The following is a 23,610-nucleotide window of genomic DNA, read 5'->3' as shown; positions in this document are numbered from 1 at the left end:
GCCAAACAGGCTTCGTTTACAGTCATAGCGGGAAGGCTGATATTTGGAGTCACTCAGAGGCATGTCTATTTGTGGCGCAATGAATGTCTATATATAGCATACTTGTAAGGTCATCTGGGTCACGTTCGCCAGTGTCGTCTCACCATAAACAGGAGATGGCTGGCTAAAAGGGATTGTGGGTAATCTTTCCTGTCTCACTAAATGTGAAACTGTTTTAGGATGGTTGTTATCCCAAGGGATGGGATTATTATTCTCCATCTCTAAAACTGTTTGGCCTTAAGATGGCCTGAAAAAAAACATGAATGAGGTTAAGCTCTCTCTTTGCTTTCTTGATGTTGTTCTATCTTCTTCTCTACTTATATGAGTATCCAACAAAGCTTGTTTATTTCAGTTGAACAAAATCAATCATACAGCTCAGGGAAAAAAATAAATAAATATATAAATCCAAATGTTTTAATCATCACTACCGTATTTATGATTGCAAACAAGACATTCTAACTGGATTACATTAAAAAAACCTTTTTTTTTTTTTTTCAAATTTCATGAAACAGAATCTTTTTTCTTTATGTATACAAGTGACCAAACAGAGCTTGTTTTTTAATTGTCTTTATTTCAGTTTATTGATCACAACTCAGAGGGGAAGCAAAATTAATATTTAATTGATCAATCCAAAATATATAATCACTTACTACTTACTAATTATAATAGATTATGATTGCAAAAAAGATAATGTAACTAGATAGCATAAAAACAAATAAATAACATAGAAATATCTCATGTAGACTGTTTTGAATGCTTCACAATAGTAATATTTTTTTGTCTAATATTTTACTTTTTGCTAAAACAAACAAAAAAAAAAATAATAATAAAAACCTAAAACAAAGGTACTGTATCAAAAGTAAGCAAACTGGACTTTAAAACAGAGAAATCCCTCAATGAGCTGATATTAGTTTCAAGACATTAGTGACAAAATGACAGAATGGTCTCAAAAGCTCAGTAGTTACAGAGAGACTTTAAGTGGCACTCGTTCCTGGCAGCCTTTGTTTGGTGGTGTTGAATTCTGGTAGGACAGCCTCACAAATATAACAATAAGTATAATGCCTGTAAACAAGAACATAAAATGTGATTGCATGAACCACAAACTGTGTTAACCTCTTCCGTTGCCAATCATTTCAGGATGTTTTGAATGAGCTGTGTACGTGTCTCACCTATAAATCCCAGAGTCCCAAGCAAGATGCCCACTGTTGACTGAATAGTGGGCATGCCCTGAAGCTGTTTTGGTGCAGTTCTACAGTTCCCCCTCACGTTGCATGGGCAAACTGTCACTGTGAGAGAGACAATGAACACTGAGCTCTTTTTAAATGCATTAAAAGGGCAATGGTTGCACACAGAGAAATAGGACATATTTATGGAGCACTAGGTGAGGGTGATTGCATTGGTGAGGTCTCGGGGGAAACTAGAATGAGAGTCAGACAAGATGAGAGCATGAGAGAGAGAGAGAATGAGAGAGAGAGAGAGAGAGAGAGAGAGAGAGAGAGAGAGAGAGAGAGAGAGAGAGAGAGAGAGAGAGAGAGAGAGAGGTATCATGCACCTGTGGCCATGCCATGCATCACTGGAGACTGTGTGAACAAGATGTTTCAGGAGAGAATCTATTAAACCAATGGATGTGAATGCATAACATTGCAGACACAAAAAGCCACAACATAGACCTTATTCACAGCAGTACCATCTTTGATTTTTTAACTGGAACAAAAGCGAGGCTGTGAGGGACAGACATACATCTCTTCAGTGGATTGTACTATTATTGAATGAGTTTTTGGATTGTTCTGCTGACGAAACGATGCAAAAATATATTTCTAAGAAATTTCAGCAGACAAAATACTCCAGGCAACATGAGCTGTAGACAATTATAAGTGATATTGGAGCTTTATTACAGATACAAATTACATTAGACCTAAATTGTTACACAAAAATCCTCTGACTGAACATTCATTAAGCTTATTTATACCTTTTAATAACACAAATGATGTGACATAGCTTGTTTATCATTGACATGTCTGAAATGCGTTTTTATCTGTCGATGAAAGATCTAAAATTAAACATTCCATTTATGACCTCCAATGAATATTACAGTCTCCAGTAAGCCCATTTAACAGCTAATGAATGCAACGCATGAATGTAAACATGCTCTCTTCAATCGTTTAGTTTTATGTTAGTACATGTGTGTTACCTGGCAGATTGATGAATGTGCTTCTGGGAGGAGAGCTGCTGTCTGAGATGGTAAAAGGTACGATATAAACCTCTGGAGGCAGGTACGGGACATTTAAAGACAGGTTGGTGTGAGTGTCTGTGGAGACATGAAAGATTAAGGTGACACTTTATTTCAATAGTCCACTTCAGACATTCTGCAGTACCAGCTATAAGTAACTTTGCGACCACATGTCAACTACCAGTCATCAGAGTATTAGTAGACTGTCTGCTTAATATCTGTTACCACTTTATTTTGATGCTCCCCCAACAGAAATTATACTGACTATAAGTAACTTTGCAAGAAGCCTACTTGTCAATTTATTCTATTAACCTGATCCTAAAAGTCTACTTATACTCTAATGAGAGTTAGTTGACATGTAGTTGCAAAGTTACTTGTCTAAAGTGGACTATCAAAATAACGTGTAACCAAGATTAGTCATAAAGAACAATGTTATTGCTCTTACCACTATACTACATAATAGCATTAGCAATGTGCTAAAACATGTTGTCAGCATGCTAAAAATGCTAACAACAAACTAAAACATGTTAAGCATGTTGCTAGCATGTTCCTAGCATATTAACTACATTCTAAAATATACCAACGTTATGATAAAACATTCTAGTAATTTATAAAACATGCTAGCATTGTGTTAAATTATGTTATCAATGCCTAGCTAGCTAGTTGTATAACCACCTTTATAGGCATCGAACTTTAAACTTTCAGATAAGGCTTTGTCAATCCAGCATCAAAGTTTGTCCTGACAAACTTAATTTCTCTAGTTATTAAAATAAGTTATATTTACTCTTGATATTAAAAAAATTATTAGGTGACCCAACATTAAGTCAAGTGGTTGAGTAATGCTGCTGAGTAAATCTTATGGAAAAACTCCTGACTGGACCTAATCAGGATTTGGCCGTGTGACACAGAAGCAAGAACTCAGTCCAGTAAACAAGGGGGTGTTATCAGTCTCTGCTTACTCTTATCAATGGTCCAAGAAGCCCCACTTGTGCCCTTTGACACCAGAGTCCTTTAATGTGCTAGTCAACAGGGTCACCAGTAAACTAATACAGGATTATCTTTCTTGTCAGAGGTGACCAATATGTTGCCCATGGCCTCCATGTCAAAAGCATACTGTTGGAACAACCTAAAGAAATGTATAGTTAATTCTACACAGTAGACAGTTCAACACAACTATCTCTCGGGCCTATTCATAGTTTATAGTCACATGACTGACACACAAATCTGGATGGCAAAACATCCACAGAAATGCAACACAGGCCTGTCAATTTCAACTGTTTTAAGCCATGAATATTTAGATCCCTCTCAAAAGATGAAAAACAAAGATATATGACCAAACTTCATATTTTGTACACTTAAAAATGGTTCATATGGCTTAATGTACAAAGAAGACAGTGATTTTTAAAAGATCAAATTCAGTGTAGCTACATTTTATTGATGATGCATACTATATTAAGATGAGCCCAGAATATGATCGCAATTTACTAAATTGTACATTAATTGTTTTTGATGGGAAAATGCTTAATGTTAAACTTTGTACATTGCATTTGTATTCATATTTTGGTTTCATCTGCTTGCCTGTAAATACAGTAGGCTATATATAGTTGTAGGCTATGTTTTTGGTCCTTCAATATCACGGAGTACATTAAGCCACATGCAATTTCTTTATAATGGTTTTCTATGAGAGAACGCTTCACATGCAATTTAGCCTGTTGCGTTCATATTCTGAGTATTCCTGTATACAGTATGCATTATCAACAGGGTGTATACTGAATTTGGTATTTTAATATCACAGTCTTAGTACTTAGTACAAACCTGGTTTAAAAAAAAAAAAAAGGACGTTCCAAATGTCAACTCAACTTAAATGCTTTCAAATACATTTCAGTCAAGCCAACATTCAAAGTTTGACTACTGACAAACTTGCTGTTCTATTTAAAATGTAGAATTGAATTTATGGATTTCTTTGAGTTCTAATTCATTTTAATTATACTTCCTTAAATTTAAATTCTTAGGATAATTCTAAGTCCTGGAATTGGAATTTAAAAGATATTTTCAATTCAGAATGGTGCACAACAAGGTTATATATCTCCATTAGCCATTAAAAAGGATGTATTTGTGTATCATGAGTGGATATGCAGCACAGTTGGGACCTAATGTTACAGATGCTATACTACGTCATCCTCGACACGCTCATTCATCATTCTCGTCAGACTTTCATTATAGAGCAGGTAAAGCTTTATGAGTGAAAAGGACAGAGAGAGAGAGAGAGAGAGAGAGAGAGAGAGAGAGAGAGAGAGAGAGAGAGAGAGAGAGGTGAGTGGATAATAATAAGCTATCTGTTGTGTGTCAAAAGATCAATTAGATGAAAAGTCAATGGAAGTACACATTTACCTACTCAACCAACTGACCCTAGCTGCGAGATCATATAAAGGCAACATAATTAGAATGAAAAAAAAAAAAAAATAAATAACTCTGAGAAATACTGAGACACGGACCAAGAAAAAAATAAAATAAAAATAGAGCGTGTGTGCAAAAAAAAAAAACTACATCTATTTGATTCTGGTTCATGACTCAGATGCTGCAACTAAGTCAACCTGCTCACCGGCATCAGCTTGGCACATTAATGACGCCTAAAGCTATCAGGAAGAGAGCCATTACGCTTATTACATCCAGGACAGATTCATCTGAAGACACTAGACTTGGAGGGCAATTTGCTTCTTTGTACACTCTTTTCCCCAGACCTGCACTGTGTGTGATTCAGCAGGTGGTAAGCATTGTACCCAATTCAGATGACGTCTCAATCTGACTGCATAGACCCTTCAGACCCTTTCTTTCATTTTAAATCCCTAATTTTATCCACATTGATGTCATTGTTAGAGGAAGTCAATGTAACCAGGCAAGTCAATGCTATTGTGATTATAGAACGTTTTAGAAAATTAAAGGGATCATGAACTGCATTTTTTTTCAAATTATTTTATAATGTTTCCTGAGGTGCACTTATAATGTAGGATTTTTACATCAAAAATTGTCATAATTTAGAAATAAAAGGCCATTTTCTACCCTGATTTTAGCCATCTGATTTGAACACTCTGTTGGAAGGGGCATGTCTGCTTGAATGTAAACAGCCACATCTTTGCATATGAATAAGTATTACATATGGAATTTTTTTAGAAATCTTTTACTTCGTTTTTACCATTACAGCTGTTTAGATTAACTAACATTATTAACATTATATTTAGATCTACTCCTGTGGCATGAAAGGCTGCAGCGATGAGCATTGTAGTCAATTACAGTCATGTCTACTGAGCACATGAATGCAGTGATCTCGTCATGAATGTTTTCATCATAACTAATAGTTCAAACACAATGTGAAATATAGCTGCAAGCAGCAATTATGGGGCCAAGCACAAAAACGGCACACTAAGCCAGCCAACATGGCTGTGAGCATCAGACCAACTGTAACAGTGAGCAATTAAAGACCTATTAAGATCATTTTTGGCAAAAGGTTCATCACTTTCGACCATTAGGTGGCGCTGTGTCCAAATTGTTGTGGTATGGTCAGAGTGAAGTGACAATGACACTTGCAAAGTTTGGTGTCAATATGTCAAAGCATTGCAGAGATACAGCTTTAAGAGTGGGTTTTGCATCATGCCTCAAATTCGTTGCTCCAGTATACGAAAACGGTTTGACATAACAACGTGAAATCCATAACTTTTTGTCGGCATGGTCTGAAGATGATACGGTTCGATTTTGGTGAAAATCGGAGCAATGTTCTAGGAGGAGTTCGAAAAAGTAGGTTTTTATAGAAAAATAATATGTCGGACAGGAAGTTCAGCCGACTATGGCAAATTTGATATCTGTGTTCTCGATATGACCCAAGGAATCAACTGAGACCAGTTTCATCACAATTGGTTAATCTAGTCAAAAGTTATTAGCATTTTTGTAAATTTTGTTCTAACTTTTGACCACAAGGTGGCGCTGGTCTGAAACTTCTCAGGCACCTTCAGTGCATTGTCCTGATGACGCATACCGAGTTTCGTAACAATACGTTTTTCATTGCAAAGCATTTTTCATATCTCCGGACCAGTAGGTGGCGCTGCGCAGAAACGCTGCATGTTGCCTCAGGTCATGTTTGTGATGACATGTACCAAGTTTGGTCTGAATACGATAAAGTGTTACAGAGATACAGCCTTATGTCTATTTTCGCAAGCACTATGTACAATTCGTTCGCGTGTTTTCCGAAAACAGTTTGAGGAATCGACTTGAATTCAATAACTTTTTGTCGGCATGGTCTGAAGATGATCTGGTTCAATTTTCATTAAAATCAGAGTAACGGCCTAGGAGGGGTTAGAAAAAGTATTTTTTTCAGAAAATTCATGACCTAAAATGACGTCATAGGGTGCAATCGATTCATCTTGAGCCAAGGAATCAGAGAATTCAAAAGTTATTAACATAAACATGAGCGCAAATTTGGACAGCTGGTGGTGCTAGAGGGATTGAGTTAGAGACTCCAAATTTGCTATGGAGACAGCTCAGACTGTCCTCTAATTGTGTGCCAAATTTCACAACTTTTTACCATACGGTTGTAATGGGCTGCCATAGACTCCCAGAGCGGAAGAATAATAAGAAGAAAAGTAACGATTTCAATAGGTGCCTAATAATCGGAAATAAAAATAAAAAGAACGCCAACAGATACAATAGGTGCCTCCGCACCTTTGGTGCTTGGCCCCTAATAAGAGTGTAGATAGTGTTAATGATTATAATGGAAGTTTTGCCAGTCAAGAATTCAGTCACTGATAAACAATTGCAGTGTGATTGACAGCTCCAGTGATTATAAAGGGAGGGTTCTTTAATGCTTTCTGTATATAATTTAATCACAATTTAAAAAAAAAAAAAAATTCATGTTACCAAGAGAAAAAATATGAAGTTGATTGTTTAGTCACTAGCTTGATTTACTGATGCATAAACAGCAATAAACAATTTTGAGACAGTCAGACGTCTGACTGTACATAAATCACTACATATTAGAAATCACTGATCAAAGACCAGGCATTAGAATTAAAATGGTTACTTACATGTTGTGGCAATTACTGTTGGGTCCATATCTTACAGTAAAAGTCTGTTTGCAAACCCTGTGCTGAAATGTGACTGCTTTATCAAATAATCCACAACGAAATGTACCGAACAAACTAATAATCTCTACTGAGAAAGGTGAAAATAAATTACCATTTTCCTAGCATTTAAATCCATTGGAAGCTAATGTTATTTTTAGTCCAGTGATCCTGTATCACTCTTCTCTGTCCTCATCTCACTTACTCGGCTGTGGGTGTGGCCAAATATGCGATGATTTAGAAGTAGGCATTGATCTGATCTGCAGAGGCGGTCTTTCATTGCATTATAACATCATAATGTGACAAAATTCCTGGGCCCTCATTTATCAATGGTGCGTACAGACAGATTTGTGCGTAGTGAGTGCGTAAGAACAGTTTCACGCAAAGTGTGGGATTCACCAACTTGTACTTAAACGTAGAAATGTGTGTAAATATAAGCACACCTCTGAGCATGCTTACGCAGATAATCTAGTGGTAGAATAGTGACACTACACACAAAAATCATTTAAGAGTGTCTCAGTATGCATTAAGCAATCCACATGTCCTGGGTTTCCTTTATTTATAAAACACTCAATTTATCAATTGTCTAGTTTTACACACAGTGCGTAATTGGTGTCACTGTAAAAAAAAAAAAAAAAAAAAAAAAAAAATGATGGTTAAGTAAACAATACAGAAAAACAAAAACAAAAAACCCAAAACAAAACCAATGCAAGTTATTTAGTAGTAGTCAATTTAAGCTTGTAGAAATTACAGTGAAAACATCAACATTATAAAATTAAGTAAAACTACTCCACTTTTTTGATACTGGTGTTCCCATCATGCACTGGGCCTTGAATAATTAATGAGGTCAATATTTTGCTGTTTTCCAGCTTTTATCATTGCTTTTGTGGTTAGGTTTAGTAACTTAACATTTTGTAACATTTGGAGCTCATTTTCTACTCACAATGCCACAATCACGCTCAAAAATGTTCCATCGAATGTTACCGCCATTGTGTGTTGTGTACTAAGTATTGAAGTCTCTGTGTTCAACAATAGCATTACTTTTAATATGTAGATATGATGTCTATACAATTTCTTTCATATTATCTGCTTAGATGTTTCCAAGTAAAAGCACACTTCAACAACATGGTTTCATTCAGTGTTATATTGTTTTGTGTAAAATGTATTGCAAGAGAGTTTTAAACTAAATAGAAATTACTCAACATTTTACTGATAAAAGGTAAAGTTACTTATAATTTTACTTATCTTAGCTAAGTAGAGTAACTTAAACCCATATTTGAAATTTACTTAAATAGTTTAAGTGTGCAAAAACTTAAGTAAAAATTAACTTTATCTTTATTTTATATTGCATTATTGGAAGACTTTGCAAACAATGCGCTCCAGAGAGCACATTTTCCAAGATCATGCTGATCTGCTTGGCAAGAGCTCTCTTTGCTATTATTGCGGTGTGGAAAAAACACAATCACGTGATTTTTAAAGGGAAGTTTTGTCACCATATATGGTTCATTGGAGGCGTTTCCGAATGCTAATGACCGTGAACGTGAACGAGCATGGCACTTACGCACATGTGGGATTTAAAGGTACAATTTGTGATATTTTTTTCCACTAGAGGTCGCTAGAAGCCTATTCACAACAAAGGCGTAGTTTGATGACGCCAAGTTTTAGAGCGGAAACTTGGGACATGTGGTCTCCATCTCAACGGACGGTGCAAAAGAATAGGGATTGGAGTCTGGAAGAACTCATGTTCGTGGATGCGATTATTAACGTTACTGTAGTATGAAGCAGAGCAGGACCGAGTGTTGCGGGAGCTGAACGAGGAGCTGGAGCGATTGATCAACACACGCCTCACGAGCAGCGGGACTTTTATTATGATACAGTCGCCGGCGCCGCTTCCGCTTTTCCGGTCATGAGTTTACGGGAGCTGTCCTTGTCGACAGAACCAGCGGCAGATGGTAAACAGTAATTATGTTCCATAAATAAGTAACACAATCCACCATAAAACGTGCAAGAAGTAAATAAGGAACTGCTTGAAGCGAGCTAGTGGTTTGCAGGACGCTAGACACTACTTCCGCATTTGTCCACGGCACTGTTGTCATGTGGTTTCTACGTCAGTAAAGGCGGTAACAAAGGTAACTGACGTCATTGACAGGCGACTGCACTGCCCCGTGTCACTGTTTAGAATGGGGATTTTCTTATGATTTACAAGTAGTTGAAAACATTAGAGATATTGTTTGTAATCAGCTGGACAAAATATATAACACTAGCCTAGTGGTTTTTGGATATTTTACTGCAAAAATTTTACATATTGTACCTTTAACAACAATGATTGCTTACTCATGTGCGTAAGAACTGCGTGCGCACGTTTGATAAATGCGGATTTTCTTGTACTTAGGCACATTCTAAATTTCATTAGTTGGACAAAATATAGAACCTTTTCTACGCACTGTTGATAAATGAGGGCCCAGGTCATTTCTGAGCTTGGATTCAATAAAAAAATACTTTTAGGCTACATCCACACGAAGCTGAAGCTTACCCTAAACCGATCTTTTTTTTTTTCCTCGTCTCAAAAAATATCTGTATCCACACAAAACCACTGAAACGACTCAAAATGATGTGGTATACATGCCAGACCATTATGTGGCGCTGTAATTCTGTCACAGAAATGCACTTAAAGCAGCGAAGAAGACTTGGAGCATGCGCATAAACCTTGCGCGCTGAATACAAACTATAGTAAAGCTTATAAATAATGCTTTATTTTGGCTCAGTATCGTCTACAGCATGAACACAAGCATCTAGAGTCTGCTATTGCTGTTTTGTAGCGCCGTCTGACTAGGGTCGACACATGGGATGATGACATCATCGTTTCAGAAAATATACGGATTGCCCCGTCCACCCGAAAATGCAAAGACGGCGTTTTCAAATTTATCCACTCTGGGACCCGGTTTCAAAAAATACCAGTTTCACCTTTCGAAAACGTGGGATCCGTGTGGACGAAATATCCGATATAAAATTTGTGTGTATTCACAGAAACGCGTCTCCGTGTGGACAGGGCCTTAGACTAGTGAGGAAGTTTTTAGTTCTAAAACTTACAGGAAGATTTTTTGTAGTACAATGACCTCTTACATGTCAAAAGATCAAGGAAAATTTTATTTCTCAATTCATGACCCCTTTAAGGGAACTAAAAGTGAGTGAATCTCATCTGACATGTATTTTTGTAATGACTGACAGACAAATAGATATTCAGAGATGGGTCACGTAGTTCTTGGGTGACAGGGACGATTTGTCACTTCACATTCAATCTTAGTATTACTCAATAGATCGAGTGGATGGAAGTGGGTGAGAGGAATAGACAAACCATTGATGGGAGTGAGCTTCCAGTTGCGACGAACAGTGGTGTCACTGCGGAGGGAGAAGTTGAGCCTTCCTCCATGCTGGGGCCCATCGCTGTCTCGAGAGGCTAGAACCAGAGCCTGATCCTCCCAGCGAGGTGTGCACAGGTACTTCCAGGAGTAATCACCCACCAGAACTGGGCTGTTGTCATTTACATCCAGAATGTGTACTGTCACTAGCGTGGAGGCAGACAAGGAGGAATTACCTGAAGGACAGAATAGGTGACAAAATATGAATAATTTTAATCTCGAACTATGTATAGTGTGTATTTAGTCTGTTTATTTTAGTATTTTACTGTGTCAAAAACTCTTATAGTTCACCCAAAAATGACCATTGTATGGACAACAAAAGATATCAATATATCAAAATATAACAAAATAATATCATCTTTTATGTTACACGGAAAAAAGAAAGTCACGCATGTTTGGAACGACATGGAGTAAATGATGACAAACTGTATACTAAAAATATACTATACTAAAAATCCACACAAGTTTCACACACTACACCACAAAAGCTCCATTATACAGTGGATCAAGCCATGCATTATTAATCTATAAAGAGAGATGCAACTCCAGTCAGTGTTTAGTGGATTTAAGCTGTTGGTATGACAAAGATGCTGTTTCTTCACTGCAGTACACATTTAAAGCTGGCATTAACCTGATGCTAAATATTGGTCAGGGGATACATTAAAGGCTGTGCAGATTGAGATTAGTTCTACAAAGCTCAATGGCACCAGTCATGTTTTACCAAGAGCGAGCTATTATTATAAAACAAAAACTAATTTGAAAAGGGATTTCTAACTCATCTATGATCACCAAATGACATTATTTGGTTTGGTTGATTTTTTTTTTTAATTTTTATTTTTTTTATTCATGCCTTAAAATAGCTAACTCTACACCCTTGCTTTATTTAGTATATGCAAAACCATGAATATTCAAATTAGCCTTGCCTCAACTCAGTCACACCAGCTCAGAGATCCACTTGGTCAACTTTACTGTAGTAAACACTGCACAATGGCAAGTGGAAATACTGGTTTAATTAGGCCATGTATTTTTTAATGAGTTTTTGCATTTTAAGCCTACTTTGTAAACAGATTTTAATATTCAGCATCTTTATATAATTATGCATTATTTTCTGAATAAATAATTGTAAATAATTACTTTCATTGTTTTGTTTTTTTTAAATATTCATACATATACATTTCTGAAAAGCATGTAAATTCCTTCCTACAGCTTTGAAACCCTCAGCCTGGGCAGACTTCCGGTGGCACGCGCTGCAAGATGGCTGCACAGCACTAGGCTCCAGACTAAAACCTCCTAATTGAAGGAATTTTTCACAATGAGGAAAGATAACGTCATTGTTTTACAACTTCAAAATCCATGTCTCTCTGGATTCACTGATTAAAGGTATGACGTTGATCACAACAAAAGTGGATGATCTTCAAGGCAGTTTTCACAAACCGAACACAGCTCGAACGAAGCAACAGAAATGCAACGACCTCGAAGACCAGTCACAATGCAACAATGTCCGCCTGGTTAATCTACCAACAGGAATGGATCCCCGACCATATGGCTCAAGCCTGATCCAGATCGATAGAGCTCATCGAGTATATGTTACTCAAACTTCAACTCACCTTAATATTCTGGCTCCTTCCCTATCCTGACAGGCAAGCCATCCTTCAAGGAGCCCGGAAAGCAAAACCCGGAGGAGCGCGCCTGGAATTCTATGCTGATTACAGTCATGAGACGCCGCAAAAGAGGAAGGCGTTTTTGGCCGTAAGATTCAAGCTTCACCAGAAAGGCGCTGAAACTTTCCTGATCTACCCAGCATCGCTGCAGGTCACCCATAAGGGTCAGAAATACTTATTTGAATCTCCGGAGGACCCTGAAAAATATCTCAAGGGTCTTGATGCAGCAACGGTACCTACTGCTGGAAGATCTTTAAACTTCCTGCTTCAGGAGGAAATGGAGGAGGCTGACTAAAGAAACTTGTAATGTCTTTGCAGATAAACCTGTGCAATACATGGATCAAAGACTTTTTCAGTGTACACTTGTGTTTCAGTTCACCAAAGTGAAATGGTAACTACTCTTATTTCCATATAATTGAATTTTGTTTCAAAATCTATTTTAAACAATTTTCATGTGCAGTTTGTTATGGTTGTTATGGATATGGTTGCCATAATCAAGTTTTAAAAATTGTTGCATTTTTCTTAGTTTGGAAATATTCATTCTATAAATTTAATTTCCTTAATTGTTAAATTCATAGGGGGCTAATAAGGTGAATAGTGTTTAGACATTGCCTTGCCACCACCACAGACATTTGCTAAAGGAGGGATATAGGAGAGGGAAAGGGAGGGGGCACTTAGGGACATAAAGCACTCAGGACTATCTTTGTTTTGTTTTTTGTTTGGACCGTTCCAATCCTTCAGTTTCAGTAGTGCAATAGCAGTCTTCTACAGTGTTGAGATTGTTCACTACATAATCCAGCAGCTAAGGATTACACCTATTTTCCCCAAACAACAAATCATTCTCAAGAATTGATTATATTTTCATTTCATAATCACTACTTTCAGGTCTAATCAATGTTGAATTTCTACCAAAGTGTTTCGGATCATAATGCTGTATTAGCACATTTTTAGATAAATACAACCTGTAAACCATCCAGATGAAGATTTAATATGTTTTTGCTGCAAAATGAAGACTTTCTTACGTAACAGAGCAGGACTGATTGAATTTATCAAATTAAACCAGGACTCTGTTTCCAATCAAGAAATGTTATGGCCGTCCATCAAAGGGTTTTTAAGGAACAATGCTATCTCCTTTTCCACTAGACTTAAAAAGAACTATCTTAAACAACTATCTGTATTAGAGAGAAGATGTGGGGAATTAGAAAGGGAAACCGAACTCTCTCTCTCTCTCTCTCTATATATATTATACATATATATAAAATATATATATATATATATATATATATATATATATATATATATATATATATATATATATATACACACTGCGTTCAGCACTCGTTTTGTGAGGTCTGATCGCGCTCTGACAATGGCAGTGATGTCTAGCGCTCATTGAAGTATAAGCGCGAGACATCACTACCGTAATCAGAGCGCGATCAGACCTCACTAAGCGAGTTCGGTTTCTCGCACAAACCGATCTTTTCGTGTCTTAGGACATCAATGTGTCGTCATGAGCCGCAGGGTTTAATTTGGATTTGTCTGTGCATGTTTTTCGACTCTTATTGATCGAGTTCCCATTGACACGCATTATTTGACTGACAGATGGCAACGGTTGCAGTTAAAAATCATCATTTGTGTTCTACTGAAGAAAAAAATTCACCTACATCTTGGATGCGCTGGGGGTAAGTAGATAAACATCAAATTTAAATTTTTGGGTGAACTATCCCTTTAATCCACCTAATTTTCAGCAGCTCAGATTTAGGTAGTAAATGAAGAGAGCTATGTGGATTAATCCATCCAGCTACAGAACACCAAACACAAAACGCTTGGGAGACATTCAAACGTCAGTGTCTGTCATTATTCGTGGGTGGGGCCTGTGGCTTTTGTGACATCATACTGCCAGGGATCTGGAAACGGCTTGTTCTGAGACACTGCTTATGATTTATGGGGATTTAAAAAAAAAAAAAAAAAAAAAAGGAGTGGGTGGATTTTTATCACTATAGGGTGGTTCTGTACACACACTGCCAACACACATTTATTTCCAAACACCATGCATAAGTGAATTTTGCATAATAGGTCCCCTTTAACATCCAAGCAATCAAAAGTTCAAAAAATGGTCTCACCTTACATCCCACAGATATCAATAAAACATTCAAATTATATACCTCAGAATGGCAACCCAGTAATGACCAGTTAAATAAGTTGAAATTAAACATACTTTCAAAAGGAGGAAGCTGACAGCCTTGACTCTGAAATTACTTTAGAAGAACTACATAATACAGTGTTATGTTCAAATAAAGAAAAGTCCCTGGGAATCAATGGCCTTCTGATAGATTTATAAGTGGTGCTGTGGGATCTACTTGGCCACATTTGGTTACATTATAAATTAAACCATATTCAAAGGCCAATTTTTTTACAAAGACCTCAATACAGCTCTAATTTCGGTTCTACCTAAACCTGGCAAAAACCATTCGGACTGTTCTAAATACAGGCCCATCTCCTTGATTAATGACGATGTTAAGATTTATGCTAAAGTTATTGCCAAACATCTACAGTCAGTAATACTTAAATTAGTTGACCCAGATCAATCAGGATTTATTACAGGACGTCTGGCTTTGTCACAGTTGGTAACAAACACCAGGTTAAACGAAGGAGAGTTGAAGAATACAGGCTTTAATGATAACACTTAGAATAAACACAACCTTACACAGACGAGAACGGACCAGGAATGAGGGTGAATACAGGGCTTAAATACAAGTCTTGCACATATACTTCAATGAGAGCGAGACATCACTGCCGTTGTCAGAGCGTGATCAGACCTTACTAACGAGTGCTGCACGCGGTTGGACATAGTGGTGTATTAGAGTTAAAAAAATTATATAAATACTGTTCGGTTTCTCGCACAAATTTTCATTTTTGGGTGAACTATCCCTTTAACAAGGTGAGGGGATGATTAGACACAGGTGCAGCAAATGAACAGAATGAGGAAACTAGGTCACAGGGGAAAACGGAAACATGAGGATCTGTAACAGTTCGCCCCCTCCCGGATAGGAGCGTCCTCGCGCCGTAAGAGTCCAGAGGAGGGATGGAGGGAGGGGGTTCTGGAAGAGGGCGGAGTAAAATAAAGACACAAAAGAAAAGAGTCCATAGGCTTGTTCAACTTGATGCAGTGCCGCAAAGACTGATCAGCGGCTGACTTGAAGCAGTGCATGCCAGTAAGAAATGTTGTCTGACTTGAGACAGCGCTGAAGTCATGTGACTATGACGTATGGCTTTAAAGTACTGTGAGAGCGATTCGAGATCAGCTGCATGAGTTAGCCAGCGCAGTTTCTTGAGGAGCTGCGCGAGCGCTAATGACGACACACAGCTGTTTCATGATTGGCCGGATTCACCGCATGACAACGATCACTTGTGTTTATTGTCATGCCTTCAGCTCCACTAATGCTCAAAAATCTGTGTTTTTATAACAGTTAAAGCTCTTTTCATGTAGTCGCGATGTTGTATTGTGTCATGTTTATCAAAATAAAACTGATAAAAAACAAAGACCCCACTACATTGGTATTTAAATAACATATGCTTATGTTGAACTTCATTCTTGTAGAAACAGACGCTGTAAGCAGTACATAAAGTTTTGAATGAAAAGGTCTCTGAAACAGTGTATTAGTCAAATATTGCATTTATTTCACTTCAGCTATGATAAAGTATGCAAACCGATGCAAACGCAGCGTGAGCGTCACTACGGGAAGCAGAATGTGTCCGACTTCACGTCTCCGTTTTAAGCTCCTCCCTGCCTGCACGCGGCTAATCTCACCGATCGGTTACATCCTGCTGAGCCGATGTCGAACACACTTCATGTAACAGAAACTATAGTCCAAGGGGGCGTGGAGGGTGGGACGAGCCAGGGGGAGACCAGGAGCAGGATGAGTAGATGGAGACTCCAGAGTCCAGCCAGGATGGTGATCCACGGCGGAGTCGAGGGAGGGAGGAGCCATGGTGTAGAATTCCTCTACGAAACCGTGGGTAGGACTGATGGAGACGAAGCCGATGGAGAAGGAGCCATGGCGGAGGAGTCTGGACGATGGGCCGAGGTGGAGAAACTGGATCCGAGGCAGGAGGCGGAGCCAAGGGGCCCAGGCGTCCAGACGGCGCTGTAGAATGGCTGGCCCGAAGTTACTGCACACCACAGAGGGGTGGTGAAGGAGACACTGAGGTACCGGCATGATACAGCGGCGACTGGGCAGAGGAGCTTGATGGTATCTGGAGATGAGGCGGGAGAGGGAGGCGGGAGAGGGAGGCTGGGAGGGACCAAAGAAGACGCAGGGCTGGACGGGACCAGCGGGGAGACGGACAGTTCTAGGCTGGACGGGACCAGCGGGGAGACGGACAGTTCTAGGCTGGACGGGACCAGTGGGGGTAGGAGACACAGGGGATCTTCCTCTTCACTACAGTCCTCATAAAAAGAAAAATTGTCCAGCACTTGCTCACCCTCTGTGGTGGGAGTGTGGGCGGAGCTCCACTCCATCCCCTCGAACTCCACGAGGACTCTCACGTTGGCGCACGTTGTTGCCGGCTCACACACCTGATCAGACGTCTGTCCTCAGGACTCCAGCTCTGGGGTGAAGTGAAACTCGGTCCCATTTGTCAGCTCCGGCTCGTTTCTTGCGGCAGGCTGATTACCTCCATCTGCGGTGGGCTCTGGCTGACCCGTGTTGCTGGGTGAAGGCAGGCTGAACTCTGGATGGGGAGTGGGACTGGTGACTTCTTCAGCGATGGCGATGGTGAATGGAGAGTCACAGTTCACCAGCACCCACTCCACGTACTCTGCGAAATTCCCCCGAGGACCCACACCAGGCAGACGAGCTCTTGACGTTCTGCTGAGGCTCATATAGAAAAAAAAAAAAACACTCAGCGTTTCGTCTGGGATGTTGGTACGGCACGCCAGATCTAGAAACCTTTTGGTGTAAGTCTATAATCGGTATTGGTCCGTTCTTCTGTCACAGTTGATAAACACCAGGTTAAACAAAGGAGAGTTGAAGAATACAGGCTTTAATGATAACATGTAGAATAAACAACCTTACACAGACGAAAACGGACCAGGAATGAGGGTGAACACAGGGCTTAAATACAAGTATCAAACAAAGGGAACTTAACAAGGTGATGGGATAATTAGACACAGGTGCAGCAAATGAAATAATGAACAGAATGGGGAAACTAGGTCACAGGGGAAAACGGAAACATGATTATCTGTAACAGGCTTCAGATAACATTCGCCGAGTGTTACATATCATTGCCGAATCCAGGAAATTACAAACAGCCAGTGGCCTCCAATTTATTGATGGCGAAAAAGCATTTGATCAGCTATAATGGAGCTATTTATGGCATCCGTTGAAAAAGTTCAATTTCGGTGACCAGTTCATTAGAATGATACAAACACTATACACTAATCCCATGGCCAGGACTCATCTCAGACACTTTTAATATTTGCAGAGGCATGAGACAGGGGTGCCTGCTTTCTCCCCTCATGTTCGACTTATCAATAGAACCTCTGCCGCAGTTCGTTAGACGGTGTAAACGTATTACTCCAATTCAGTTAGGTTCATCAATCCATTCTATCTCTTTATATGCAGATGATACTTTATTGTTTTTATTTGATCTACAACACTCACTTCCTATTGCCCTCCAAATCATAGATGAATTTGGCAAACTATCTAGTTTTAAAATGAATCATTCTAAAACTATTTTGAATCCTCTCAATTCGAATGGTTTTAATTTCTCTATTCCAAATAATATTCAGATATCAACACAAGTCAAATATTTAGGGATTGAGCTTCACCCCTCATTTCAGAAGTTAATTACATGTCAATTTTGGCAAAGTTGGGTCTGATAAGATGGATGTGTCTGCCTTCATCGCCATCTGCCCAAATATCTACAATAAAAAAAAATGAATTTTCTGCACCGCATTAATTTTATTAGCTCAATGCTTTCTCTCTCCCCACCAGTAAACTATTGGAAAAAGCTAGATTCTTTACTGATAAAATATATTTGCCCTAATTTTAAATGGTATCATTGAGCATGTTTACATGCACACCAGTAAGCTGACTAATATCAGCTTATTAAAGTAACCAGTTTTACCCAGCCCAAGAGTCTTGTCCCAAGATGGCCACCGCCACGCATGAGCCCTCAGTCAAGATGGCCACTGCCACGGCTGAGCCCACAGCCAAAATGGCTGCCGCCATGCATGAGCCCTCAGTCAAGATGGCCGCCATGCCTCTCCAGAGAGTATGGAGGACCTATGGCTGATAGACTTCTGGCCAGAACCGAATCCAGCCCCTGACCAGAGTCCAGAGGCGACTCCCTCCCTGGTCCAGAGTCCAGAGGCCACTCCCTCGCTCGTCCAGAGGCCACAGGCCACTCCCTTGCTCGTCCAGAGTCCAGAGGTGAATCCCTCGCTCGTCCAGAGTCCAGAGGTGACTCCCTCGCTCGTCCAGAGTCCAGAGGTGACTCCCTCGCTCATCCAGAGGCCACTCTGCTGAGCCAGAGACTGATGCGCTCAGCGCTTGTTATTTATCACAACTATGCAGTGTTTTCAACAACATAATGGTTATTTTAGGTTTCAGACATTTAAATATACATAAGTACTAGTAAAACAATACATTTAGATTTTGTAAAATACACACTGATGTCTATGGAAGCAGCAGTAACAATCAGTTCAAATATAATTTGCCGACGTGTTTTATTCATATCAGACACGCATAGTGTAAGTAACTATACAGTTTACACTATTTTTCTCCTAGATCACCGGCCACTTACTTACATGGATTTCGGGAGAAACTGATGAATTTACGTGCTAATCCGACTGACAGGGCTCAGCGAACAGCTGCGCAAACAAACATGGTGGTGCCCATCTCGCGTTATAGATCAAGATAATTTATTAATGTATTTAAAGGACAAAACACTCTCACTTACACATATTTGAGAATCGGAATATCAGATAGTTGATGACATGGTAAAGCCAGTTTGTAAATATTTTGAATATAAAAGGAGAAACAAAATAAAAGCGTTAAATCTGTCATACAGTTGTGGCTGCGGTGTGTCACGTGACGTGAGCATGACACGTCGCCATGGAAACATTCTAAAATAATGGTCACGTAAAAAAAAAGAATTTAATTTATAATTTTAAAATAATAATAAATTATTAATTATTATAAATTAATAATGCAAAGTGATAATATAATTGCACTTTTAATTTCTCTATTTGAAAGTTTTAAATGCAGTTATTTGATGTTATGTTTTTAAAATGTGATGTTAGTAAAATAAATGTTAAAACATTTTAACAGTTAAACTTGAAGCCTATTTTATTAACATTTTGTTGGGGCAATTGGGGACAGGTGGGGCTCGGAACCCTTCCCCACCTCCAAAGTGGGGAATGGCAGAAAAAGTTTGAGAAACACTGTTCTAAACACTGGCTACATTCTTTATTGGAAATACTATATCTGGAACTGTCATCTGAGAGGACTAATCACGCTAAACCTGTGTCTTTGACTATAGATATCCAATTCTTCCACCAAGACAAAGAAATTTTGGAAACTTAATTTGCAGTTACTGCTTCTGCTGTATTATCGTATAATATTATCGTTAATATTTTATATTTTTATGGCCCAAGCACCGGTGGTGCGAGGACCCTATTGTAATTGCTCAGTCAATTCTTCTTCTCCGAAATGAATCGTATTTTTGAGGGCTTAAACATGCTCGAAAACTCATGAAACTTTGCACACACATCAGAAGAGGTCAAAATGTACGTTAGATATCAGTTTCTGAATTAGGTGTGGCAAAATGGCTCAATAACACCACCTACAAAATTTCAATAAAGCACCCTTCGCACTAAGTTTCACGTACAGGTATGATATTCTGTAGACACATGTACCAGCCCAACACCTGCAAACAAGTCCCTGGGGGCAAAACCTGAAAACCCAACAGGAAGTGAGATATTTAGAATTTTCTCTGCAAAATTTTTGCCATTTCCAGATGTTGTACTTTGACCAAATATGACATTTTTCTGATTAAAGCTCTAGGAGGAGTTTGTTAGTCTAATCTAATTAAAGGCCTTGACAACGTTATTTTGCGAAGATCTTGAGTTTTTCACTGAAAGGCGTGTCTGTAGCGGCCTGACAAATTTCGATGTTTCGCCATGAAACAGGGAGTTGTTGTAACTCAGGAATGCAGTGTTCGATCTGCCCCAAACTTCACCTGTTTCACATGAGTCCTGGCCTGAAGACATCTCTATGCCAATATTCGGTTAGTTATAGCGCCACCTGCTGACAACAGGAAATGGCATGCTTTGCACAATAATTCACTCCCAGAAACACATTTAAATATGCCATGAAGTACCAAACTAGAAACCATGAAGTACCATACTAGAAACACGTTAAATCATGCAACTCTTGGCTAAGTGCTAATATTTGCGATTAACAGGAAAGTTGTTGTAACTCAGGCAAACGATGTCCGATCTGCTCCAAACTTCACATGATTAATAATAGTCTTAGCCAGAAGACATCTATATGGCAATATTCAGTAATAGTCACAGTGCCACCTGTTGGCAACAGGAAGTGTGGCACATCGAAATGACCATATTTCAACTGTATTTACTCGCTTACATGCATGTCACCCACTATTCACAGTTTTCCTAAGGCCACAGGGTGGTGGTGGTGGCCCCTGGGTGCGAGGGCCCTTTCATTGCTACTTGCAGCTTTATTTATCTATCGGTTATTTTTATGTATTTACTTTTTCCCTTTTTATTTATGTCTATCTTGTATTATGTTTATCTGTCCTGTAGAGTGCAATGACCTGGGTGAGGGAAGGGTTATGAGGGTAATAGTGGTCTAATAGGTTTTTCTTTATAGTATTGCAAAATGTTTTGGTATGCTTTAAAAAATAAATAAATACACAACAACAACAACAACAACACTAAATTACAAGAAAAAAAATATATAGTACAATACAGTAAATTTCTTGAAGGTCAGAAGCTCGCTTATACCGAGGTATGTGTATTGTTTTTGCCTTTAATTTATAGTTTCTTAATTTCTCTCTCCTCTTATGACAACACAGGACCAGGAGTGAGTCATATCTCTTGTTCTCATCTCATCTAATCTCATCTCTCTCCTTTCTTTCTCCCCCATAAACATTTGTGACTGAGCATTTTGGACTGGACTGATTTCTCATCTGAGAGCAGTGATGGGGAAGAAGGTAATTAGAGGGTGATCTGTGTGACCTTCACACCTTATAGTCTTTGATCTGCTCCCTCAGTTCAGGTGCGAATGTGGAATTATGTACCCCACACACATGCTGCAACATCTCAACTGGTGACTCATTCACCGCTACTTACAGTGTCTGAGATTTCTCTCACAGCATGTGGATGTGGTCCAGAATTTTCTATGAGGTTTGATACTGAAAAGAGCCTGTCACAGCGTTTTGAAATGTCAAGTGTCTCGGCAGCACTGATGATTTTAAAAAAGAGAAAGCTGAGGGATGTTGATTTTCCCAGATGTCTTGCATTGATAGCCTCTTTTTCTTGCACTTGCTCTGTATAATAACTTCAGTTTGATGGACATGTTTATTCAAACAAACAACATGAATTGACAGCCCTCCACAGTGAATGCACAGCATGAGGAGGGAGAAAAATATCTTACGCCCATCTTCAGCCACCACCTCCATGGTGTAGGTGCTGTTCTCCTCTCTGTCTAATGCCTGGACCGTCTTGAGCTCTCCTGAGTACTTGCCAATGGAGAAATATTTCTTAGTATCTCCTCTCAGCGAATACCTGAGGAAAGAACAGGCAGAGTTTGAATGTCATATAATTCTCTTTACTAATCTAACAATTATAACATTATGGAATATAATACAAAAAATACGACATGGTAAGACATGCAGGGTTTTATGAATTTAGCCAATGTCATGTGATTACATGGGATGTGGATCAGTATAAATTCCTTAACTAAAAAACAAACAAACAAACAAAAAAAAACTTCTCTGCATTTTAGATTTTGAAAATGTGGCATTTGTGGTAACAGATTTATGTAGATAATTATATGATTTGGAAATGGGTATATAATTCTGTGAAACCTGTGTAACCAAAAAAAAGAAAAAAAAAGAAAAAAGAAAAAAGGAAATAAGAATAACAGTCCTCCAATTTTCCCAAATAAAATCTGTTTACTATGAATACATTAACACCGTTTATGAATTAATATTATCCTTTGTCCCTAATAAACTGAAAGCAAGTGGAAATATCTAGATTAAGCATTGAATTTATTAGTGAGACAAATTGTTTCAGGGCATGAATTGAAGTATAGATACCATGTGAATTATGACTGGTGGTTATATTTACTACTTATTTAAATTAGTGAAATGTCACTTTACCTGATTGGATGAGAGTCAGGGTCATAACCTCTGATTGTGGCAATAACACGTCCTGGCTCTTCCCCCTCTCTGACAGTGACTTCATAGTGGCTTTGAGATAAAACGGGACCTTCGTTGATGTCATCAATAAAAATGGTAACAGTGGCTGTGGATGCTGGTCCGTATCTGCCTCGCACCAGAGCAACTGGGTTCTGAGCGCTCAGTACCAGTATGTACTCATTCTCCCGCTCAAAGTCCAGCACCTACACACAAGTGACCAATAAACACACTGTTAGTACATCACATATTTATTTATTTGCCATGCTTGAAGGATGGTTTCAAGAGAAAATACTGCCACTCTGTAATTATGAAAATAAAAATAAAGAACAAAAAGCAGTGCTCTGATTTTCACAAGCAGCTCCCTTAATCTGTACTAGCACACTGTAGACCAGGACAAAATCACAAAATCAGAGAGTGTCTCACTAGTCATCACAATGTGTCAAACTGTATTTCTGAAGGTAAAATGTGTTCAAATCAGGTTCTGAGTAATCCATTGTATGCTGTGATGTCATTCATCAGACTGAAGGTCAGACATTTTTCTGGATGCGCACAACATGCTGATGTCACTGACTGCATGTCATACACTGGGCTGTCTTCCAGAAAAACATAGCTGTAATACAAAAGGTAATAGAGTGCAAAAAAATGTCGATTTGGAAGTGGGTGGTAATGACATGTCATTACTGATGTCAAAATACTGT

The 23,610-nt window shown here is 38.7% G+C and overlaps 1 protein-coding gene across 2 annotated transcripts in view; it reads right to left on the bottom strand.

The window, feature by feature from the left end:
- Positions 1-611: 611 nt before the first annotated feature.
- The window catches only part of cdh16 (cadherin 16, KSP-cadherin), a 54,239-nt gene continuing 31,240 nt past the window's right edge, over positions 612-23,610 (bottom strand). For both annotated transcript variants that reach the window (XM_067400594.1, XM_067400593.1), the window contains exons 13-18: positions 22,874-23,115; positions 22,147-22,277; positions 10,736-10,975; positions 2,231-2,347; positions 1,209-1,325; positions 612-1,101 (exon numbers count right to left, since the gene is read on the bottom strand). In XM_067400594.1, the coding sequence (XP_067256695.1) occupies positions 1,001-1,101; positions 1,209-1,325; positions 2,231-2,347; positions 10,736-10,975; positions 22,147-22,277; positions 22,874-23,115 (948 nt within the window). In that variant the 3' untranslated portion in view covers positions 612-1,000. The remainder of the gene's footprint in view (positions 1,102-1,208; positions 1,326-2,230; positions 2,348-10,735; positions 10,976-22,146; positions 22,278-22,873; positions 23,116-23,610) is intronic.

The sequence above is a fragment of the Chanodichthys erythropterus genome, chromosome 11 (assembly GCF_024489055.1).
Source record: "Chanodichthys erythropterus isolate Z2021 chromosome 11, ASM2448905v1, whole genome shotgun sequence".
NCBI lineage: Eukaryota > Metazoa > Chordata > Actinopteri > Cypriniformes > Xenocyprididae > Chanodichthys > Chanodichthys erythropterus.
Note: the sequence above shows the minus strand (reverse complement) of the source record. Positions and strands in the feature narration are given on the sequence as shown.